At 45.3% G+C, this 24,389-nt stretch overlaps 1 protein-coding gene across 1 annotated transcript in view; it reads left to right on the plus strand.

The window, feature by feature from the left end:
- CRY2 (cryptochrome circadian regulator 2) overlaps window positions 1-24,389 on the plus strand; it is a 305,570-nt gene that overhangs the window by 259,606 nt on the left and 21,575 nt on the right. The window contains exon 9 of the mRNA XM_078684383.1: window positions 12,694-12,896. Within this exon, the coding sequence (XP_078540509.1) occupies window positions 12,694-12,896 (203 nt within the window). The remainder of the gene's footprint in view (window positions 1-12,693; window positions 12,897-24,389) is intronic.

Consider the following 24,389-nt stretch of genomic DNA (forward strand, 5'->3'; position numbering starts at 1 on the left):
ACTCCAGAATGATACTGATTTGCCCGGAGTGGCCACGCCTCCTCCAGTTGTCAATCAGGCCACACAGGAGATTGCCTTGTCGCCCGGATCTTCTGACCAAACAGGAGGGGCGAGTGTTTCATCCCAATCTGCCCTCCCTGCGCTTGGCAGCATGGCCCCTGAAGTCATCCAGTACGGGCATTTACAGCTGAATCCGGAGTGTATGAACATCCTTAAGGAGGCAAAGCGGCCTTCTACAAGACAATCCTACGGATTTAAGTGGAAACGCTTTTACCTTTGGTGTCAGAGTAAGGGTCTTGACCCTATTCATGGTCAAGAACAGGTGATCTTGCCTTATCTTCTTTACCTTGCTGAATCTGGTTTGCAGTTTAGTTCTATCAAAGTCCATCTTGCTGCAATAACTGCTTATAGAAAATCGCCAACACAGATATCGTTTTTTCGGATGCCTGTGGTGAAGGATTTTCTAGAGGGGTTAAGGAAGGTGTTTCCTCCAGTCAGGTCTCCTTCTCCACCTTGGGAGCTTAATGTGGTGTTGACTAAGTTGATGGGTCCACCCTTTGAGCCCATACATAAAGCGTCTTTGCAACACTTATCTTGGAAAGTAGCATTCCTGGTGGCCATCACTTCTGCTCGTAGAGTGAGCGAAATTCAGGCTCTGTTTTGCAAGGAACCGTACACAGTTTTTCATGGAAACAGAGTGGTGCTCAGGACTCATCCTGCTTTTCTGCCTAAGGTGGTGTCGGATTTTCATATTAACCAATCCATAACATTGCCTACTTTCTTTCCAAACCCTTCGAGTCCGGCTGAGTGGACTTTGCATTCATTAGATCTAAAGAGGGTTTTGAAATTTTATTTAGATAAAACGAAGTCTTTGAGACACACGGACCGTTTGTTTGTGAACTATGGTCCTACGAATACTGGTTTGGCAGCATCCAAGAGATCCATTTCTAGATGGATAGTGTCATGTATCTTACTGGCTCATCAGCTAGCCCACAAGTCTTTATCAGGTAGATCTAGGGCTCATTCTACGAGGGGGAAAGCTTCTACCACAGCTCTCCTGAGGAATGTGGCTATGTCAGAGATATGTAAAGCAGCTACTTGGCGTTCAGTGCATACGTTTACACGCCATTACTGCTTGGATTCTGATGCACAGACTGATGCACAAGTGGGACAAGCATCACTCAGAAATTTGTTTGCTGTTTCTAGTTAAACACTGTGTTTTTAAACATGTAGCTATGCATTTATCTGTTCGCCCGCTTCTAGTGGGTATGAGCTTGCTACTCTATTCAGTGCTTATGACTATTAATGAGTATCCCCTGGAAGAGAAGGATTAGTTACTTACCTGTAATCCTAGTTCTCTTCCAGGGGTATACTCATTAAAGTCATAAGCACTCTCCCGCCTCCCCGGGCGAGCAGTAGCATTGAAGTTTTTTCAATATGTATTATGAAGTTTTTAAGTGCAGATTCCTGCTAAAGTTTACTGTACCGTACAAAAGAACTGACCTAACTGTCACCTGTGGTGCATGATGGGAACAGAGTTCTCTGGGGCCTTAAAGGCAGGGTGCCAGTCTGATTTTCTGTACACAGACAATTTTTCATATGCAGCCTTTTAGGCTAATATCTGTTTACAACAGGTTCTTTGATGAAAATAAAAGTTTTTCATGGTTATGAAATGCATTTTGGGCTCATGCCTGTTTATTGCATTTATATACAGCATATTTTCATGCTTCAGATGGTGTGTAATTTTGGCTTTATTAGCCTATGTATATATGTTAGGCTGCATATTTGGTTATTATACATGTATATGTGTATAATTAGTTTAGTACTATGTACTTTTTTGATATATTTACACATATATATGTATATTGTTATGTGTTCCGGGTTCCCGCTCATGGGCGGAGATAATTCAGTGCTTATGACTTTAATGAGTATACCCCTGGAAGAGAACTAGGATTACAGGTAAGTAACTAATCCATTTTACCCATTGAGGGTTATAAATCACCTGTTCAACCAGAATTACTTCCAAACGACATAGATCACTTTCATACTTTAATGGGGTCGGTGGCTTAGAGATACAATCTCTCGATGGCTTTGGGGGAGCAACAATGCTACTTTTATGAAAATACTAGATTTTTTTTGATCAGGAGACATCATCAATCAAGGCTGCAAATGCCTTGGCAATCGTGGGTCGTTGGGCCATTATGACTGCCAGATGAGACATAGTAAGTTGCCACTGATCAACCTCCTCCCTAAAGACAAGAGAGAGAGTACCAAGGCAATTGGCAAGTAAGGAGCACAAACATCTGCAGCCATCATCGATGCTTCAGTAGATGTGTCCAATGTAGGTTTCCACCAGCTGGCAGAAGCAACTGCTTTAAGAAGGCAAGGACCGGTGAGGTCTATAGCTTTCCATCCAGCAGAGCAAGAAAAAATCATGAATATGCTATTTGATGGGCTCACTCTAATTTAGAAACACATGGACGATGACCTATAAAACATTAAAACAGGCACTGGCACTGCAAAATTCAATGGCATTCTGCTGTAATATCGCTGTTCCGGCTCGGCCACTTTTTGTGACTCATGAAGATCCTAAGCATACAGAGGAGGTTTCAGTCAATATAGAGGTGAAGGCCAATCATATTATACCCCACAGCAATTGAGATATGACTGGGATATGCATCCAGCAGGAACCAAAGACAAGAACATGGCAGATCTTCTGACGGAATCGGAGTATGACTCATTTGCTTTTCCAAGACAAATAAAAGAGCGCTTGACTCTTCACACCTGCCCAGTCTCCAGCTGCCCTCACACCCACAAGTCATTTCAGCAGGTCGGCAGAGAATTTACCTTTTTTTCTCCGCATAGGAGTCCATAACATCCGATCAGTGGCTGTGGGAGATTGTATACTAGGACATACACTGGAGTTTGTACAGAAACCACCTGTCTGCCAACCTAAGAGGCCATTAATAGAAATGGGGTGGCCCAGTAAGTCCAGGACCTGGGAGTTTAACAGTACTAAAAAACAGTGGTCCAATGGACTAATATTTCGAATATCACAATTAATTAAACATTTTATAATTCACATAGTAGAATATTCTTTGAGAAACAAAACAGCCAAAACCAATAACTAGTGGTGATTAATTTATTCTCTACCACTAATCGTCATTATATTTTTATATTTACAAGTAATATAGGGTCAAAAACGGTTGCCCCAATCAGAGCGTGCAAAAAGAAAAGATAAGTGGATTTAGTGATGAAGAAAAAAGGGGGAAAATGTTTGCACAGATCGTGATATAAAAACAATTACACAATTCAAATACAAGGATCAATAATCATCCCCTCATTAGGACCTGACCCTAAATCAATTCTGTAATAATCATTCGAGTTTTTTGAAGAACCGTTATGATTGAAAAATCCCATGCACATAGAAAGGAAATAGTATTGGTCCAGGTCAATGATCAGTAATAAGCGTCGACGTTTCGACTCGACTTTTGGCCACACGGTGAATTAAGCCTGGGCCGGGCGAGTCTTCATCAGGACTAGATGGGCAACCATATATTCTTTGGGGTGACCCTATGAAACAAAAAGATTGGTCTAAATCGGCTGTTACTAATTAATAAATTAAGAATACCAGGACAGGGATCCTGTGACTCACCCTGACGTTGATAGATGAATCTATGTTCGATTTTCTAAATTTCAATTAATGAAGATGACGTCCTCCTAAAAGAATGTAATTATATTCTATTGAGGACCGGCTTCCAAATTTAATCATTAGACATAGAAAATGGCAACTCAAGAGGTGTTACCTTGGTGTGTGTATACCACCGGTTTTTAGTACTGCCAACCTAAGAGGAGCATCATCCTCTCTTGAGGGAGATGGAACTGGAAATTCTCCTCCTTTAGTGATAGGACCGTGTGGAGATCCCAGAGAACCATGTTATTTAACCCAGATGCTTTGTGAACAAAAGAAAAAAATAGGATGGTGGAGGCCTATTCTAGACCTCATTGAGCTGAACAGGTTCCTGGAAAAAACAGTCATTTTCGCATGGTAACACTCGAAGAAGTATTTCTAATACTTCAGGAAGGCCATTACATGGCTTCTCTGGATCTTTTCTGTGAGGACAGAATTATCAATTCAAGGCACTTCCATTCCGCCTCAAATCAGCACCACACATTTTCACCAAGTGCCTATTTCCAGTTGTTTCCTTCATCAGACAACAGAGTATACCCATATTTATGTGACTGGCTCATCATGGCACGATTTGGTGGAGGGGCAAAGGCTTCTTCAGTTGCATCAATCTGTTTCATAGATGGGTACTAACACTAAACATCAACAAGTCCTCTATGTAACCAGTGGAAACACTTCAATTCTTGAGAGCGATACTGGACAAAGAAAGGTGTTTTCCTCGGTGGACAAAATGATGAAGCTCCAAGCCGTGGTGAAGAACTGCTCTGCAAGCAATCAGTCATGGTCAGGCAGAACAAATCTCTGCTGGGCCTGGTGTCATTCTGCATAAGCCTTATACCCTTTTGCAGGCTACGGATGGGACCCATTCAACAACAAGAACTGGATAAAAAAATGGAAACATTTAGGCAGCTCATGGGACCACATTGTCCAAGTCACCAGATAGCAGAAACAGGTGATTCCATGCTGGAGTTTCCCCACAAACCTCTACGCAGACCTCCATTCCATCCCTGACCTAATTGTGCTAAGAACGGATGCACCACTGAAGGGCTGGGAAACTCGCATGCAGGAACTAACAAGAGGCCTGGGCCAGGCACAGAAAAAATGGTTATATTAGTATCCCGGAGTTCCTTGCATAAGACTAAGCCTGCAATCTTTTCTCCAGAGACAAGCAGTGAGGAGGGAGGTGTTGTCTTGTCTCTTAAGAGGCTCAGCTCAGGGAACACTGGGCCATCTCTGTCAATGTCGACCTTATAGTGCAGCACCTAAAAGCATGCAACAAGTACATATATCTACTCACACTTGTGCTACGAAATATGAGCCACAGTAGCTTCTATTTGGAGTAGGAGAGCTTAGCATTTCCACCTTTTTGGCTGAAGATTGGGTTGTTTCAAACAAAGTGGACGGGTTACTAAACAAATATTATTATGTGAAAGAGACTATTAGTTATGGAATCATTACCTTAGAATTACCCCCAGGCATTAGATTGGATCAGAAGAATTTTTCTTTAACAGTACCCCGCACGTCAGTAGGTTGTGTCGGTTGACTCCGTGTTCGTCGTTGGCTTTGTGATTGCCGGAATGACGTTGTGGTATCTACTTAGACACCGGCCCTGCGAGCTGACGTCAGTTCTTTCTTTTTCCGCGCTAGCCAGCGCAGATCCTGAGAGAGCGGTACCCATAGTCATTTTTTGACTAGTGTTTTTAAAATTTTTGTCTACATCTTTTTCGAGTCGTTCGACTCCTGGTACACTCTGGAATGTCACAACGGCAGACCGGCTTCAAGCCTTGTGACTCTAATTACACGCTGATGTCAGTCACAGATCCTCACCTTGTGTGCCTTGGTGCCTGGAGCGCCACCACAACCTGAAGTTGTGCTCCGACTGTCGGGCCATGAACCTGAAGTCTTTGCGGGAGCAGTCGTGAAAGCTTCTGGAGGCCTAGCAGTCAGCTCCGCGCGGCTCAAGGTCCTGATCGAGAGGGAGGTCACTGGACCCATTGCGGAGTCACCACCATCACCCCTCATCGAAGTCCTCATCTTAAGGTAAGTCAAAGCACAAGAAGAAGGTGAAGAAGCACCGTCGCTCTTTGCCTTCTCCCCATCCGCCAGCCGACACAGTACGTGAAAAGTCGTCGTCCTTTGGCTCCACCCGAGGAGCCTACTGGGACGGCTGCGAGCTTCCCTCCCTTCGTGGGAGCTAGATCATCTCCTGCCCAGCTTCATGCTTTTAACAAGCCCTCCACTCCATCTTTGGGCAGCTCGACTCCACAGGCGTGCCTTCGGGCCCCGCAGACTCGACTGGGGGCTCTAGGCCTTCGATGCCGGCGGCTTCGGCCTCTAAGTCGCAGGACCCCCAGGGATCCAGGCCTGGATCCGGAATGGTGCTGGTCGACCTCACAACACCTCCTCTGGCACTGATTCTTCTGACGACGCCTCCGCCACCTCTGACGCCGTCGTGTCCCCGGCCTGCATTGTCCCGGCCTCCCCCTCGTCTTGGACACGGAGCAGAACCGGCGTCCACCGATGTGGTACTAGCGTCGACTGATGCCGGTACCAGCGCCCACCAGTACTTTTCTACCCCTTTTCTCCCTTGGCATTCCCTATTGCTCTGAGTGGCAGCCAGAGGAAGGTGAGGAGGCCTGAGAGGGGTCTGTTGACCAGCTGGAGGAGCCAGACTGAAGAAAGGAGTTAGCCAGTGGTCTGGATACCTGCCCAGACCTTGGCATGCTTTCTCCCGCTACTGTAGGGAACCTCCTATTCTGTAGTGTTGCGTAGGGCGGCTGAGGCCTGGGGCCTTGAGCTTCCTACGGTGGCAGTCAGGACGAATCTCCTGACCGAGGTGCTTCAGCTGGCAGCGGCCTCTTCGGAGCCCCTGCTGCCGTTCAATGAGGCCCTCACGGACATTCTTCTAGGTACTTGGTCCAGGACTAGCACAGGGTCTCCTGTGGATAGGAGAATTGCCCAACGCCACGGGCGACCCCATTTCCCTCTCCCAACACTCTACCGCCAAGAGCTTGGTGATCCAATCCTCAACATCCAAAGGCGCATTGCCTTCTGTTACCCCAGACAGAGAATCCAAGAAGCTGGCCCATCTTGGGAAGAAGATGTTTTCTTCCGCTAGATAGAACTGCGGTCAGTGAACACTGCATGTCTTTTGGGCTAGTTCCCCCACTCTGTGTTGGATACAGTTGCGCAGGTGTTGCTGCAGTGCCCGGAGGAGGCTCAGGTCACACTCCCGTGCAGTTGCAGAGGGGAGAGATGCAGCAAAGTTCGCCATTCACTGTGGGCTGGACACCGCCAACTCACTGGGTAGAATGATTTCTATGTCAGTAGCTACACCTGGCTGAGATCCACTGGCTTTTCTAGGAATGTCCAATCGATTCTTTTGGACATACCCTTTGATGGCAGTCGTCTGTTTGGTGACAAGGCAGACCATGGGCTTGAGTGCTTCAAGGATTCTAGAGCTACGACCAGATCTTTGGGCTTCACTGCCACCTCTCATCCTTTGCAGTCTGACTTTTGCCCCTTTCGTGGCTATGGAAGGGGTGCACCCACTATGTTCCACCTAGGGCCACAAGCTACCCAGCCTCTGTGGGGCCTGGGACGTGGGACCCATGGCCGTGGGTGTGGGGGACAGCGGGCCGGCCAGTCCACAACTCCCTCTGCAGCAGCCTCAAAGCCCTCCTAGTCTGACATTTCAGGGCCACCAGTTGCCAGTAGGTGAAAGGATCTGCCCCATCTTCCCATCAACTCTGACGGGTGGGTTTTGCAGATAGTCCAAAGGGGCTACTCCCTCCCCTTCGAGACTACCCTTCCCTCCATGCCACCAACACTCCATCGCATATCGAGGATCACTTGGCCCTTCCCTGTCAAGAAGTTATGGCTCTTGGCCAATGGAGCGAGTCCCTGTCTCGGAAGTGGGTTGTGGTTGTTACTCCCACTACTTCCTGGTGCCCAAGAAAGACAAGGCCTGCGTCCTATCATGGATCTCACGGACGTCAACCGCTTCCTCCGGAAGGAGAAGTTCAAATTGTTGACGTTGGCTCATGTCCTATCTGCCCTCGACCCTGGATGGTAGGGTTAGACTTGCAGGATGCTTATTTCCACATCCCCGTCCTACCAGCCCACAGACGTTACCTTCGGTTCATTGTAGGTCATGAGGTTTCTGTTTACCGTGCTCCCTTTCGGCCTTACCAATGCCCCTCGGCTGTTCACGAAAGTGATGGCGGTAGTCGTAGCTCATCTGCGCAAATCAGGGGTTCCAGTCTTCCCCTATCTCAACGACAGGCTGTTGAAGGCGGGCTCTTCCCAGGCTGTCGTCTTCCACCTCCAGACTACAGCGGACCTCCTGTATTCTCTGTGGTTCACTATCAATGTGCAGAAGTCACACCTGATTCCCTCTCAGAAGCTTATTTTCATCAGAGCAGTTCTGATACAGCGCAGTTTCTGGCTTATCTGCCCGGTCAGCGAGTACGGGATATTCAGGCTGTAATACATATGTTTCAGCCTCTATCCCGTATTTTGGTGAGAATGACTCTGAGACTGTTGGGCCTCTTGGCCTCCTGCATTCTGCTGGTGGATCATGCCAGGTACGATACACGGACTCTGCAGTGGGACCTGAAGTTCTAGGGGGTGAGGCATCAGGGGAATCTTTACGATGTCGTCCAGATCTCGGAGGGCACTGCAAACCAATCGCAGTGGTGGTTAACAAACCACGATTGGGTTAACGGCAGATCCCTCTCCTTTCCTCAACCGCACTTCATCGTGGTGACAGATGCATCACTTCTGGGATGGGGCAGCCACATGGGAGAGGCATCGATAAGAGCCTCTGGTCTCCGGCGGAGTCCAGGCTCCACATCAACCTTCTGGAGCCCTGTGTGATCAGTCTTGCACTGAAAGCATTCCTTCCTTCTGCAAAGGACGAGTAGTGCATGTATTCACATGGTACTGCGACAAACAGGGTGGGGTGGGGTTGTGGACCCTATGTCAAGAGACTCTCCGCCTCTGGATGTGGCTTGAAAATCAGGGCATGGTTCAACACCTGGCAGGTTCCCTGAACCCCAGGGCGGACGAAGTCAGCCGCCAGTGCATGATGGATCACGAATGGCGTCTTCACTCGGAGGTGGTGCAAGGTCTCTTCCAGCAGTGGGGAGAGCCTTGGTTAGATCTGATCGCCACGGAAGAGGACGCGCTATGTCAGCAGTTCTGCGCAATGGGATTTCCAAGGCGGCACTTCTTCGGGATGCTTTTTGTCGCGCGTGGAATTGAGGTCTTGTATACGTTTTCCCGCCTATACCACTTCTACCCAGAGGGCTATAGAAGATCAAGCGTGACCAGGCCAAAATCATCCTCCTGGCTCCGAACTGGTCACGGAGAGTATGGTATCCCGAGCTCTTGAACATGGCCATCGATCCTCCGATCAGACTGCCTCTTCAGGAGGATCTTCTGTTGCATCTGCAGGAGAAGGTCCTGCACCCGAACATGTCCAGTCTCCACCTCCTTGCGTGGAGATTGGGTGGCAAAAGTTGACAGCTTTTGAACTTCCTCCCGAAGTCTGTAATGTCATCTTGGCAGGCAGGCGTCCCCCCACATAACGGTATACGCCTGTAGATGGAACAAATATGTGGCATGGTGCACAGCAAAGGCTGTGGATCCCCTTTCTGCCCTTCTTTCACATGTTCTCCTCTTCATTCTTTCTTTGGCCCAGCAGGGCTCTGCTCTGGGTACCCATAAAGTCTACCTTTCGGCCATTTCGGCCTTTCTTCGCCTTCCCGATCAGCCTTTTCTTTTCAAGTCCCCTATTGTAAATAGATTTCTTAGGGGCATTATTTACCTCTTTCCTCCTATTCCTTTCGTAATGCCAGATTGAGACTTGAAACTTGTCATAACTTACCTTATGTGTGCTCCTTTCGAGCCACTACATAATTGTCCTCTCAGACTGTTGACCTTAAAGACTGCTTATCTGGTTGCCATCACCTCTGCTCGCAGAGTGAGTGAGTGAGTGAGCTTCAGGCTCTTTTTCTAAACCTCTTTTGCTTGCAGTTCCTCCGGACAAGGTTGTCCTTCAAACTAGACCTTCTTTTCTTTGCAAAGTGGTTACCTCTTTCCACATAGGACAGATCATCACTTTGCCCACCTTCTTCTCGCCTGCATCCTGCTAAAGAGGAGCAGAGGCTCCACCGTCTGGATCCAAAACTTGCGCTATCGTTTTATCTGGATAGCACAAAACAATTACGGGTGGATGATCAGCTCTTTGTTGGCTATGTGGGGACCAAGAAAGGTCGGTCATTCTTTGCATTAAAATCTGTTATTCTTTGGCGAAAAAGGAGCCTCCAGTAGGGTTGTGCGCCCATTCGACCAGGGCATGGCAGCCACTACAACTTTGGGACGTGGAGCCCCCTGAAGTGACATCTGCCAGGCAGCCTCGCGGGTATCATTGCACATGCTCAATAAACATTACTGCCTGGATAGCCAAGTCCCGTGAGACCGCTTCTCTGGCCGTTCAGTTCTCCAGGATTTTCTGGTGTGAACTTGGTTTGCAGACCCACCTCTGCGGTTGGTACTGCTGTGGTATCTATTCCAAGGTAAGGAATGTATAACTAACAGTCTCTTTCAGATGAACAAGTTACTTACCTTCGGTAACGATATATCTGTAAGAGACATATTAGTTATAGATTCCTCACCGCCCCACCCATCCTCCCCGTTCTTCAAACTGACTTCTAGAGCAAGGGACTCCCTTTCAGGGCCCTAGTTTTGTGCACCAGTGGTCAGTTTCTTGCATGGCTCTGCGCTTCTGGTGTGGAATGTTGTGTAAAGAACTGATGTCATCGTGCAGGGGTGGCATCTAAATAGATACTGCAATGTTATTCCGACAAACACTATGCCAACGACGAATGTGGAGTCGACCGGCGCCACCTACCGACGCGCAGGGGTATTGCTGAAGAAAAATTCTACGGATCCAGTCTGACGCCTGGGGGTCATTCTAAGGTAAGGAATCTATAACTAATATATGTCTCTTACAGATATATTGTTAACGAAAGTAAGTAACTTGTTCCTTGAGGCCACTCCAACTGTTTATTGCTATTTATAGTTTTTGGGGATTCCCAGCCTGATGACTGGGAATGATTCAATCATGTGTATATGTGAACTGTACCTTCGATGGCAAACTAGAGTTACAGGTTACTAATTTCATGTGCATAAATCAATTGTAGAACACTTGATTTATGGAATGCCAGAGAGTAGAAATGCCCTACCCACTGTGATGCGTCTTCGCTATGTTATTTCACTTGTGTGTATGAAAGTTGTAATAGCATGTGTGTCAATTACTGTGAAGTGATGTGTTACCCCATGTCAAAGAGTTTATGTTCATAGCAGAGAACTATAATGTAAATTATTGCTGTGACTGGTGCGGCTGTGTACCAATAAAATACGTATGACAGTATGGCAACACTCTGTGCAGGTTACCACCAAACCCAGTTATGAAGCTTAAGTTGGAATAGTATTTCTAATGGTAGGAAACCAGCGGTACAAGAGTTTTCATGGACAGTTCGTCTGTAAACTTACACCTGTGTAAACATGCATAAGGTCTGAATCACAATGAGGTGATGGTTGCAAACATACTGTAAAATACATCTATTCATAGGCCTGTGAATAATCTTCACTGTCACCAATACTTATTTATGTAGACTTGCTAAAGTCTACATATAGTGTTCCAAAGACATAATCTTCCAAACCATTATACACACTGTTCACAAAACTCTCGATCAAATAATGGCGTGCATTGTTATTAAGTGTCAGTAAAGGTGATGGGACTTTACAGAAAGAGGAGTTGTGTGACCATTATTATCAAGAATGTTCCTTCACATGAGCTCCTTCCAAGAGCTACAAAACCCCTTTCAGCACTCCCAGATCCACTTCCCTCAGTATCTTCAGCTCTGTCACGCCCTAGCATTGTAGCTCTCAAAATTGGAAAATCTCCCAGATTTTAACCCTCTCGAAGCTAAACTACTTATGGGTTTGATCAGTAGGGGGTGGGGGCTATCTCACATTCATCACACGTTGGTGCACAAGGCCCTGGAGCCACTAAGACAACTTAAACAGAAAAGCTGAATGTCGATCATTGACGATGCCGAATGGTGTGAGGTGGGTATGGCAACCCAAGAGTTAACTACGTATCCTCCTGACTCCAGCTGATCCAGCTCCACTACCTTCATGCCACCGATCTACCGCCAGATGCCTATGGCACGTGGACCACATCGCAAAACCCAACCAGTACACAATGTGTTTGGCCTGATGCCAACTTCTTCCGTATGGTTTTGAAATGTCTGTGATAGTACATTAATGAAGCCGTGTCGTGGGCACCCTCTGAGTCTTAGAGCACCCAGTAGACCGGACACCTAAGTCTGCTATACTGGGGTTCCTGGAGGATGTGGGGGAACACTCAGGGTGCGGGGGCAGAAAAGACTTGTGGAGATGGCCACCTTGGACAACGTAAGTGGCAGAGCCCCCAAATCTCACTCTGGTCGCTTGGTGAAACGGGGTGACCTGGTGCGCAAAACAATAACAGGCAATCTATGAGGCAAGGGGCTGTACACAAACACACTTTAAAATATGGAGCAAATAGTTGGAATATTATAGGTTGGGGCTCCCGGTGTATGATTAATTGAGGCTGTGTCACAGATTTTTCTGCTGTTGTTCCATTATTTTATGTCTGGGACTTGGGGCTGCTGCAACAAGTTATATTATGTCTATATTACATGTATAAACATTCAACAAAATTGGTTATCCCCCCAAAAAAGAATATTCCGTCACACAGTCAGTCCGCCATGTGGACAAGGGACCAATGAAGCTTACTAGTCTAGACAAATCAGAGTAAACAAAGTTATCAATGTTCTAGCTGTGAAGTCATTACAAAAACAAAAAACTGTTCGCTTGACTGTAATTAAAGTATAAGTATTTTAACGAAGAGTTTAAGTAAGTGTAATGTGAAAGCTTTCTGTTCTGTTCAGGCGATACCTCCCAAAACTGAAGGCATATCCTGCAAGATACATTTATGAACCCTGGAACGCACCAGAGTCTGTGCAGAAAGCGGCCAAGTGCATCATTGGAGTGGACTACCCCAAGCCCATTGTCAACCATGCGGAGGCCAGCCGGCTTAACATCGAGCGCATGAAGCAGATCTACCAGCAGCTCTCTCGATATCGCGGCCTCTGTAAGTGAAAACACGTCTGATGGGATTATATGTCTGCCATACTCGGTCTCAGGATTGAGGGCCACTAGTCAACTGTACTGTGTTTAGGTCAGTATATGGAATATATTTGACAAACGATATTATGGGGTCAAAACCTGGCTAATTTAAGTGATCTAAAACTAGAATACCTACGTAACAAGTTTAGATATCGGTAAACAGACGTCCTGCCTGTTGTTGGGCCTGTGGTGACGCATCGCGCCACAGTTAGTGGAACGTGTGTTTTATTTAATTTTTTATCCCAATGGCTGTGAGGAGTGTTAACCTAAAATGGCTTACAATTTATTTTACATCTCTTTCAGTTATAGACCAGTCATGTGCTCCTCTCTCTGTCCTTTCCATAGGTTATCCCTCATAGTCTCTCCTATACCTCCTTAGGGTATTGATCAGAGTATCGCATCTCCTCATTTTGTATCCCAGCCTTTTTACATGTCCCTCTCAATCTCTTATACCTCTCTATAGGCTAATGACTTCATTCTCTTTCACCTCTCATACGGTATTCTTTTCTGTCTCATCCGGCTATTCATCAGGGTTTCACCCCTTGAAAGTGTGTTCAGAGTATTTCACAACTCTCCATTGGCTCTTTCATGTATCTCACTTTCATTCACCTGTCTCCTCATCTCTCCATATATTACCATAGTGGTCTCTGCCATCTTGTCAGAGGTTATTCTCAAGTCTCATGCACCTCAGCATATGCAGTGTCTCTCACATTTCTCTTCAGGCTCCTACTCACAGTCTTTCACACCACTCCATAGCCTATTAGTCAGAATCTTGCAACTCTTCTGAAGCTGTATACCCCAGTCTCCTACAGTTATTTATCAAAGATTCCAGCACCTCTGAAGTTATTCCTCTGGGCCCTTCTCATAGAGTAAGGATCAAAAGACCAAAAAGGATATTTTCTATGATGCTGTTTTAATAACACTGAGAAACAGAGAAGGTTTTGGATCCTACATCTGCCCAGCCCGGATCTCAACGACAAAGAAAACAGAGGAAGTTGGCTGGACAGGACAATTAACACAAAAATATTCTACAGGCACGTAGTCAATTTATACCACGTGGCCACTGGATTTATATTCCAAACACATTTATTTTTCTTTTTAACTGAAATTCCCAAACGTTTCAAAAACAAGGGCAAAAACAAGAAATCGTCAGAACAGTTGGTTCATGTATACAATATCTACAAATATACAAATATACAAAAATACAGCATATACAACAACGAATCAAACGAAGCTGATGATGACACACCGAACAAATGAAAAACATACAGTGGAACAATTAAATTGCAGTTATGTACAGTGCATAATTAGTGCATAAACAAAGGAAAGACAACAAGTCCTTAGAACTCGAAAACCAGGGGACAGGCGGTATACAGATGGAAAGTGGTGCCTGCCTGTCTCCCAAAACCTGTGGCAGAGTGAGTCTATGGGGTTACACTGCTAGGGTCCTAAGTCAAGAGGTGATTATGTCCTAGCGGCACCCTTTGAAATTGCCACAGGGTGGAAGTGTCGACGCGTTTCGAACCTAGATGTTATAGGTTCTCTTCAGGACAGGGACTGGGGACGGTGATTCTGCAAGAGAATACGGAATTGGTGTCAAATAATAAATCATAATGCTGCAAAGGTCTCGTCTGGCTCCAAGAGAACAGAAGCTATATTACCTGCACAGGGGCACAAGGGCTGCCGTAGTGTAGGTAAATCTCAATGCACAGTCAATTCTGAAAAAACATACAAAGGAATACTCAGCATGGTCGTGTATTTTGGTTGTGACTTGCGGTTCTGTTAGCAGCGAACCCATGTCCTGGGGGTCAAACGAACAAAAAAACGCTTCCATCTGTTTTGCAGCGGGCCGCGGTGTAACCGATACCGCTTGCCGGCTTGAATTCGGTTCAGTGACCCGGCGCTCACGTCATTCAACCTTCAACTCAGGTAGGAACTCCCTCTCTTGTGTTCTGGGTCACTTGTTGGCCGTGTAATCTGGGTCGCAACATCCTGCACCCATGCTGACATTGGGAATTCTGTTTTTGTCGTCACGCATGTAGCCAACAAAACCTGCGCTACAATATGTGAGTTGTCCACCACCACGAGTGTGCACCGCGCGGCGGGCATTACGGTTTCAGTCCATGATCACGCCTATCACAGGTACGATTTATATCCACGCAGCTCCATGTCACCCTCTCTTGACTCCTGTTTTGAGGTACCACACTTTGTTACCATGCTGAGTATGCCCCTGTGCAGGTAATATAGCTTCTGTTCTCTTGGAGCCAGACGAGACCTTTGCAGCATTATGATTTATTATTTGACACCAATTCCGTATTCTCTTGCAGAATCACCGTCCCCAGTCCCTGTCCTGAAGAGAACCTATAACATCTAGGTTCGAAACGCGTCGACACTTCCACCCTGTGGCAATTTCAAAGGGTGCCGCTAGGACATAATCACCTCTTGACTTAGGACCCTAGCAGTGTAACCCCATAGACTCACTCTGCCACAGGTTTTGGGAGACAGGCAGGCACCACTTTCCATCTGTATACCGCCTGTCCCCTGGTTTTCGAGTTCTAAGGACTGGTTGTCTTTCCTTTGTTTATGCACTAATTATGCACTGTACATAACTGCAATTTAATTGTTCCACTGTATGTTTTTCATTTGTTCGGTGTGTCATCATCAGCTTCGTTTGATTCGTTGTTGTATATGCTGTATTTTTGTATATTTGTATATTTGTAGATACTGTATACATGAACCAACTGTTCTGACGATTTCTTGTTTTTGCCCTTGTTTTTGAAACGTTTGGGAATTTCAGTTAAAAAGAAAAATAAATGTGTTTGGAATATAAATCCAGTGGCCACGTGGTATAAATTGAGTACGTGCCTGTAAAATATTTTTGTGTTAATTGTCCTGTCCAGCCAACTTCCTCTGTTTTCTTTGTCGTTTTAATAACACTAGCACAGCTGTCTGGGGGATGTACAAATGAATACAACGGCCTAGGCCTGTCTCATATCAGGTTTAGGGGGTGCTTTTGGGCTGTCTTTGCCTCAGAATCTTCACTGTCAGGTAGGAACTCCTTTCAGTCTCTATACAACCAGCCAGAGACAGAATACCCTCAAAAGGAAACCCAAAATAACCTGATTGCTTGGACTACTTAGTCCATACAATAGGTGCTACCACCACCAAAAGTGTGTATTTCCACCATTCACCAATTATGCCTTGTGCACTATTTCCCAGTGGTGCATGGTGTGGTAAGACTACACCCCACCCACCCTTGCTGCCCCCAGCACTTGCCTCTGGCCACAATCCATCTCCTGGGGTCTTGGCGGTTGTACCCAGGTGTCTTCTCCACTTCCTAGACTGCTGGTGTGGGAGCAGTATGTCAGAGCTCTGGGGCTCCAGCTTTTTCCGTTGCGTCTCCCTCAAGGATGAACCGTATGTCTTCCTTGATTTCTCCGCTCCCTCGAGCATCTCTAGCACCTTTGTGGACCAGCTGCCTAGCTCTCTCTGGGTTACATCTTAGCATTTCTCTCTGGTGTCTCCTATGCCTCCTACAAAGCCAGCTGCTTCTGCTGGTCTTGTTGCTTCTTCACGTTCCCCTTCCGGCCTACTCGAAATGCTCTCTCCAAAATCCCCTTGTCACGCCCTACAAGCTTTTCAGTGCTTTTTATTTTGTTTTAACAGGATGGAGGGATGTTAATTCCATTGACTACGCCTCCAAAAGCATAGATGAGTGGAAGGTCACACTATTAAGACTCAATTCGTTGGTCATGTTGGATTTTGATACAGAATCCTGCTTATCCTCATATAGCTCTCCTCGGAAGGGCCGTAGGGCCCATTCGGTAACAGAAAGTTGGGATAAATAATCAGTCCTGGTAGGTATCTTTCCTGGTATGTGGAGTGTCTGAAATGTGAACGGTGGTAGGTAGAGTCAGGAACCAGCAGAGTATACAGGGATTAGAATCTTTACTCTGTGCCAACCATGTGTTCAAACTGGAGTGGCGTGGTGAGCAAAAGAACAATGGATTTGTGACTTACGGTGAATGTTTGCATTGTTCAGCATTCCGTTCATCATTTGTTCCTTTTGCTTTTGTCACCCTAAATGGGAATGGTATCCCTAGACATGTTTCTCATGCTCAATGCGCCACTGGATTCAAGCTAGCCTGGCTGACGAGGGCTGATGCCCCCAAACCGGTTCCAGGATGCTTGATTCTGGTCCAGGGAGGATCTGGCTTGGCCTGTTCTCATGAGGAACAGGGTCAAGACAGATTTGCATTTGGCTGGGTCCGAACTGGGGTGGTGTGGTGAGCAAAAGAACAACGGATTAAACCCTGATCTGTGACTGGGGGTAAATGTTTGCATTGTTCAACATTCCGTCCATCATTTGTTCCTTTAACCATGTTAGAGGGGCATGGTCTGTGAGGTCTAAGTAGGAACACCCCAGAAGGTAATACAGGAGGGCTTATATTGCAGGGCATTCCTTCTCTATGGTCCAATAGTGGACCTCTCTTGGATACAGTTTCCCGCTAAGATATAAAAGGGGCTTTAGATCACATGCACATCTGGTTGTAATAGAACTGCTCCTAGGCCCTGTACGGAAGCATCTATTTGCAACACAAAGGTTTTATGACAGTCTGGACAATGAAAAACAGGACTATTACAGAGGATATCTCTAAGTGTCCTGAAACTGTTCTTGCAGCTGTCATTCCAATGAAGAATGCGAGAGGGGTATTTGTTGGTAAGGAGGTCTGTGAGAGGATGTGGTGTAAAGAAAAACAGGGAGCGACCCCACCAGTCAAGAGACAGGGTACCACTAGTACATTTAAAGAAGGGATTTCTCTTGGACGTACACCAAAACTAATTTATGACCAAATATGCAATCATATGTAACACAAGAACACAGGGGGTCTAACAGCCTTTTTCCTTAGCTGTATGTATGTATGTATGTATGTATGTATGTATGTATGTATGTATGTATGTATTTTATTGCTTATTAAGCGCAGCTGTCACCCAAAGGGCATCCTGGCGCTGAGACCGATCCAAACCATCTATTAAATAAGCTACATTACCCTTGGGAACAAGTGGGTCTTTAAGTCCCTTTTGAAAGTGAGTAAATCGAGGCTACTCCTCAATGTCAGAGGAAGAGTGTTCCACAACTTAGCAGCCGTAAAGCTGAAGGCACGTCCGCCCATCCTCACTGTATGTATCCTGGGGACCCTAACCAGGAACGCCGATGAGGATCTCAGAGGTCTGGTGGCCTGATGCCAGGAAAAGAGACTCTGAAGAGGTATTGGTCCCAGTCCATGCAGGGCCCTAAAGACAAGGCACAAAGCCTTGAATGCAATTCTCTGCTGGACTGGAAGCCAATGAAGGTCGGCCAGGGCTGCCGATGAAGAGGAAGAACGCGGACGTGACAAGGCTAATTTAGCAGCCATATTCTGAATCCTTTGAAGTTTAAGGACCAGAATCTTCGGAGCTCCCAGAAGCAGTGCGTTACAGTAATCTAACCTACTGAGAATGGAACTACGCACTACCTCTGCTCTGGGACCCCGAGGAAGAAGTGGCAACATTTTCCGAAGTGCACGAAGCAGGCCCATGCATGTCGCTGCCGTCCTGTTTACGGAAGCGTCCAGCTGCAGATTGGGTTCAAACAGGACTCCCAAATTGCGAGCTGATTCTGCAGCCTCCACCGAGCCCGGGATAAAAGATGGCCAAAAATCAACCGGTAATGTGCAAGAGATTCGATCCGAGGAGCAGTAAAGTACCTCCGTTTTCGACCCATTGAACTGCAATGAGTTAGCTCGCAGCCATACTGCTGTTGCCAGCATGCAACGGTGAAAAGAGTCCCTTGAAATTGTCTCCGATCCCTCAAAGGAGAAAAGCAACTGAGTGTCATCGGCATAATTGATGACTGATATGCCGAATGATTTTATCAGTGCTACCAAGGGACGGAGATATATATTAAATAGGATTGGGCTAATCGCCGATCCTTGGGGGACTCCTTGATTCACCTGCCGGATGGCTGATCAAAAAGGTGGTAATGCCACGGCTTGTTGCCTGTTGTCCAGATAAGAAGTAAGCCAATCAAAAGCCAGACCACTCACTCCCGCACTCCGAAGACGGCCCAGTTGTACTTTATGGTCTACTGTGTCGAACGCGGCCGACATGTCAAGTAGCACTAAAAATGCAGACTTGCCTCTGTCGACCCGCGTTCGTAGCTCATCCAACACGGTGACCAAGGCAGTCTCGGTACCGTGAGCCGGCCTGAAGCCAAATTGAGCAGCATCCAGGCAGAAGTTAGTTTCCAGGAAGTTGGATAAGGCCCTTGTCACCCATCTCTCGAGAATCTTTATCGCGAATGGTAAAAGCGAAATCGGCCTATAATTGGCCGAGCAGAGAGGGTCCAAAGAAGCCTTTTTCAGCAAAGGTGTTACAATTGCCGTCTTCCAGCTGTCTGGGACTGTCGCAGTAATCAATGATTGGCAGCAGATGGAATGCAATGGAGGAAATAGCTCGTCTTGGAAAGCCTTCCAGATTTTATGAGGCATTGGATCAAGCGGCGACCCTGAGGATACGCCGTTGGCCAGAATACAAAATTCCTCCAACGAGGGAACTGGGAAACAGGACAGCTGAGGCAGATCATTCTCGCCATTTGCCCTCTCGGATCCCAAATTATCAGGAGACTCCGAAAAGGGGAGTGTAGGCGACATAGACTGTTCAGATCTAATAAGTCCAGTCAAGATATTCCTGATTTTCTCCTCGAATGCAAGGGCCAGAGAGTCGCACAGTTCCTGCGAGGCCGGTATTGTTGACGCTGTGCAGGATGGATCAGACAAATTCTTAACAAGCCTGAACAGAGTCTGTGATTTATTAGAGGCCTTCGCCAAAGTGTCTTCTAGGAACTTAGCTTTCGCACTTCTTAACTGGGCCTTGTATTCATGCAGGGCCACTTTATATGCCGCCTTATCCTGTTCCCCGTACCCCCTCCTCCATGTGCGCTCTGCTTGTTTGCAGCGAAGTTTATACTGCCCTAGATCTTCACTAAACCAGGCATTTAAGCCTCAAGGCCTGTCTCTCACTTTACGTAAAGGAGTCAGTTCATCCAGGGAAGATGTGATGTGACGACAAAGAGATGCGTAACTCTTGTCCACATTCTCCTCCACTGAAAAAGTTCCCGGTAGCAGGGCAGGTCGGCTCGGCTCCCTAAGGAGACGATTCCATTGCCGAGTCAGCTTCGTGCCGCCCTGTCTGTTGGATATCAGCGGGACAGGCATGGTGAGGGACATGACAATCAGTGAATGATCAGTCCAAACCTGGTCCACGACCTTTTCCACCACCACCAGATTCCTCTCAGCAAACACCAAATCTAGTATGTGCCCCTTAACATGGGTGGGTACATAAAACCAATTGAGCAAGCTGAATATTGCTACAAGCTTGGCAGAGTTCTCGAAATGCCAAGTCATGTGGGCCAGAAGGCCACAGGTTAAAATCACCCAATACTAGAAAATTAGTATGAGAGTTGGAAAGGCCGTAGAGCTGAGCTGTCAATCCGACTTACCAAAATCTCGGAGTGTTTGAATCACATGAAAACAGCCTATTGTAAACGAAGGTGGACACTATGTTAATAGAAAACTCAGACACAGCAAAAATCAATCAAATATGGTTTTCAAAATCCAAAACATGTAGCAATGGGTTTCCATCAAATTGACTTGATGATCAGTCCTATCATCTGGCCAAACCCAGGTGTAAGCAAGGCTAGTCCCCTGATCATTGGGACCTTATAAGCCACACCATGTGTTGCTGGTTAAGGATTTGGTCCACCAACACAAATGAACAGTCAATGATGGCTGATCTTTGATGGTTAAGTGAATAATAGTGCAACAGAAACAGAATAGTGAATTTAAAATAGGATGGTGTGTCCTCCTGTTACAAAGTTTATTCTACGGCCGAACACCACCTCCTAATTAAAAAACCTAGAACAGTGCAAGAGAGACAGTCAACAAATATCTGTCTAGTAATGGGCCAACATGTTTCTGCCTACCGGGCTTTACGTCCCATGGCTTTCATCAGGGCCTCTGTTCTTACAATAGTTGCACTTGGTGATTATAAACTAAAGAGTCACCACCAACACCAAAGTGAGAAAATATATTAAAAGTAAACGGTTGGATACGATACAACCTGTATCAACCGGAGACATTAACCCTCCATGTCAATTGAGAAGTAAGATTTCTATGGAAGGAAATGTACAAAAATTAATTATCAGCGAACTGTGTCCTTATCCTAAAACATGTGTGCCACCAAAAGCTTTTATAGGTCAAATAATAATTTACTCATGCTCATCCTTCATGGTAGGGGACTTGACCTCACCTCACCTGGACCTTGCTCAGGTTCTACGAGGCCCCGCGCTGCATAGATATAAGAGGTAAAACAGACAAGGGAAACACCATGCAGCATAATTAGTAGCCTTCTTAAATGCCCCAAACAAATACCTGTTTCGCAACTCTACTATATCTATAGATCAACAAGTGTAGAGACTCTAGCACACCGACTATGTGAGCCCAGTCTCAAAGTCTCTCAAATATGCAATCAATCACACTCGTCACCCAATGTACAATAATATCTCACCCATGCAGGTGCATCCACACAAATAGAGCCACACCTCTGGACCCAGAAAGCAACTATATATTACCCAAGGATAGAGAGCTCAAATAACAGTCAGTTTTTATTAAAAACTATTTAAAGTAATTACAGGGTCATTCTCTGCATAAGTTTACACATACAGAACATTAAAAACATCATGAGAGACAAAGAAAACATTGTGAAATCTTTAAATTCATCAAGTAAAGGTTACTTCCAACAGGAATCACATATATAAATACCATCAATTTATTCACTCATTTGGTATATTAGATGTGATGCTGTTCCTGGATGTAACCCAATGTGAAAGTAAAGGCGTTGACGCGTTTCGGTAGTAATGAATTATTGATGTACCACCTTCCTCAGGACATGTGTAATACTCGTCTCTCGTTCAACAATTTAGGTTTAAAATACACCTAGTTGAAATAAAAATATACATTAAATTCTACAAAAACTTTGTTTCAATTTATCAATTAAGTAATTAAGAACCCCCTCCCACGTCCTGAAGGCCATTAATAGACCACAATATGCATTGTAAAACTGAGGAGACTCTGGCATACAATCTCTTATACATCATCATTGATTCTACTTTTAATTTTTAAACTAGACATCCCGCATGCATTCTGAAACCATTTTATAGAGCACAATGTACAATATGAATATACAAATGACACACCTATCTAAAAGACAGATACACGACCTACATCATACTAGTCATGAGGTCTAATATCAGTGTGTCCACACAGTTGCTAAGTGGGTTCAAATAGATCATGCACTCTCTTACAGCCCCAATTTTCCTCATGGAATAAATAAACCAACAAACAGCTCCATGAACAAAGAGATCTGGTCACCGAGTTTGATTCACGCATTCTTAAACTCATATTCCTGAATTATGTGCATATCTGCATTCGTTTAAACCATCATATAAATAGACAATCTTTCACATCAATTACATACCGCTAACTGTGTTTGAAAAGGGGATGATGGTTTTGTGACCAATCCTTCTGTGATCTTGCAAACATGTATGTGATCTGTTTAAGATCCACTGTTTCTCCACCCAATTGGTGAATGTGATCCTAATTGAAAAAAGATGAGATTATGTTCAAGGGGGCCCCTGTTGGACCTACGGCCTTTTAGTATTGCAACCTCCAAACACTCAGATTGCTGACTGACCTATGTTAGTTAGTGTATACACATATATATTGCTGGAGATCAGACCTTCAAATGGCAATCCAAATAAAGGAACTGGATATACAATATCCGATATTGAATTCCACAACAAGGACACACGAGATTCACCTGAAATGATCAAAATATTGCCTGTATTAAAATCATCCTGTTCCATAATCGTGCCACTGCTCTTTTATATTGCAGTCTCATCGTTTTTGTCCGATAAGTATCTGATAAGTGCATTATGTCACTATGTTGCCCTCTATCTATTAATTTTATGGCTGATAAGTAAATTTCACCAATATGTTACCCTATATATAATATTTATTGTTAGCTAATGACCCCTTTGGGTAGGTGTGGTATTATATTCCCACAGAAAAAGCAAAAACAAAAGCACACACGCTTTAAAAAAAAAAAAAAAGTGTAGACATGGGGCACCGATGCAACCGCGCGCCTCCATCTACTGCATTTCTATGTTGCTCCGCAGTGCGGAACTCCCGTTCAAAGGACCTGCTATGTAATCCTACCGGTAGAGCCCCACACCGTCATCTCATTTCACGACTGCTTTCAGTGCATTGTACAACTTTCCTGCTAATGGGTTATCGGGTACTACTAGAAATATATACAGAGTATTGGGCCGTCAAACTTCCGCCCCTGTATCTCCCCTGTTTCTTCACTGCTCCCGCTATTCTGAACATAGAGTGTTCATTTATAATAAAAACTAATCGCAGCGTACCGAATCAATTAAATGCAATGTTGTCACATCGCTGCGGTCATGCCGACCTTTGGTTATGGTGAAATTTGATAACCTCGTGTCTATCGGGCATCTCCTGGAGTCTCATCTAATGGCTGGAACCAACTAACGGGCCATTTTTCTCTCTCCCTTTTATATCGAAAGTAAAATTGAATTTTTTTCACCTGCATCTATTATGTCACTGGTGCGCGTTCCTTTTTCACATTCCTATTAAAGGGGTCATAGCTTCCTTGAAGTGCTGGTGGGACCCATCTCGAAATTAACAACACGCTCTAATGCCAGTAAACTAACGAGATGAAGCGATGTGAACAACATTCAGTATCTCCATTCTTTAAATCGTGTATGAAACACGATTATCATTGTAATTCATAAGGAGCTAATTTTTCTTCCTCATGAATAGATCTTTTTGATTTAAGACAATTGAATGTGCCTCAAAGTAAGTATGTTCGATGTACTTGCACAATTCACCTTAAAATTAACTATGCAGTTAATGCCTCAAGTTAAAATTCATAGAGGGGCTCATTAGGGCATATTGTTATACTTACATAATTCTCCCTAAAAATAACTATGTGATTAAAGGATGCCTTATTCTCGAGTTAACGAAAAGTAGTATCACATCCAGTGGCTACCTATGATATCCTCCCCTATCTGTGAATTATGTTGTGGGTACAGAGTGTAACCGCCGCCCCCGACACCTGCGGCTGCCGGTACACCACGTGTGTCAACCAACAGTGGGTACACAAGAACCCATCAATAACTGGTCCACAAACCTAATCTCAACACCACTTTTACTCAATTAATCTCATCCAGCCCTCCTTTGTGTTCAAACCTGTGCGAATGGTATCTAAGATTGAAATATACCATTGTTCACGGTTCTTGCGTTTTAGTGTCAGATCCCCTAATCTCTTATTGCCT

The sequence above is a fragment of the Lissotriton helveticus genome, chromosome 3_2 (assembly GCF_964261635.1).
Source record: "Lissotriton helveticus chromosome 3_2, aLisHel1.1, whole genome shotgun sequence".
Classification (NCBI taxonomy): Eukaryota; Metazoa; Chordata; class Amphibia; order Caudata; family Salamandridae; genus Lissotriton; species Lissotriton helveticus.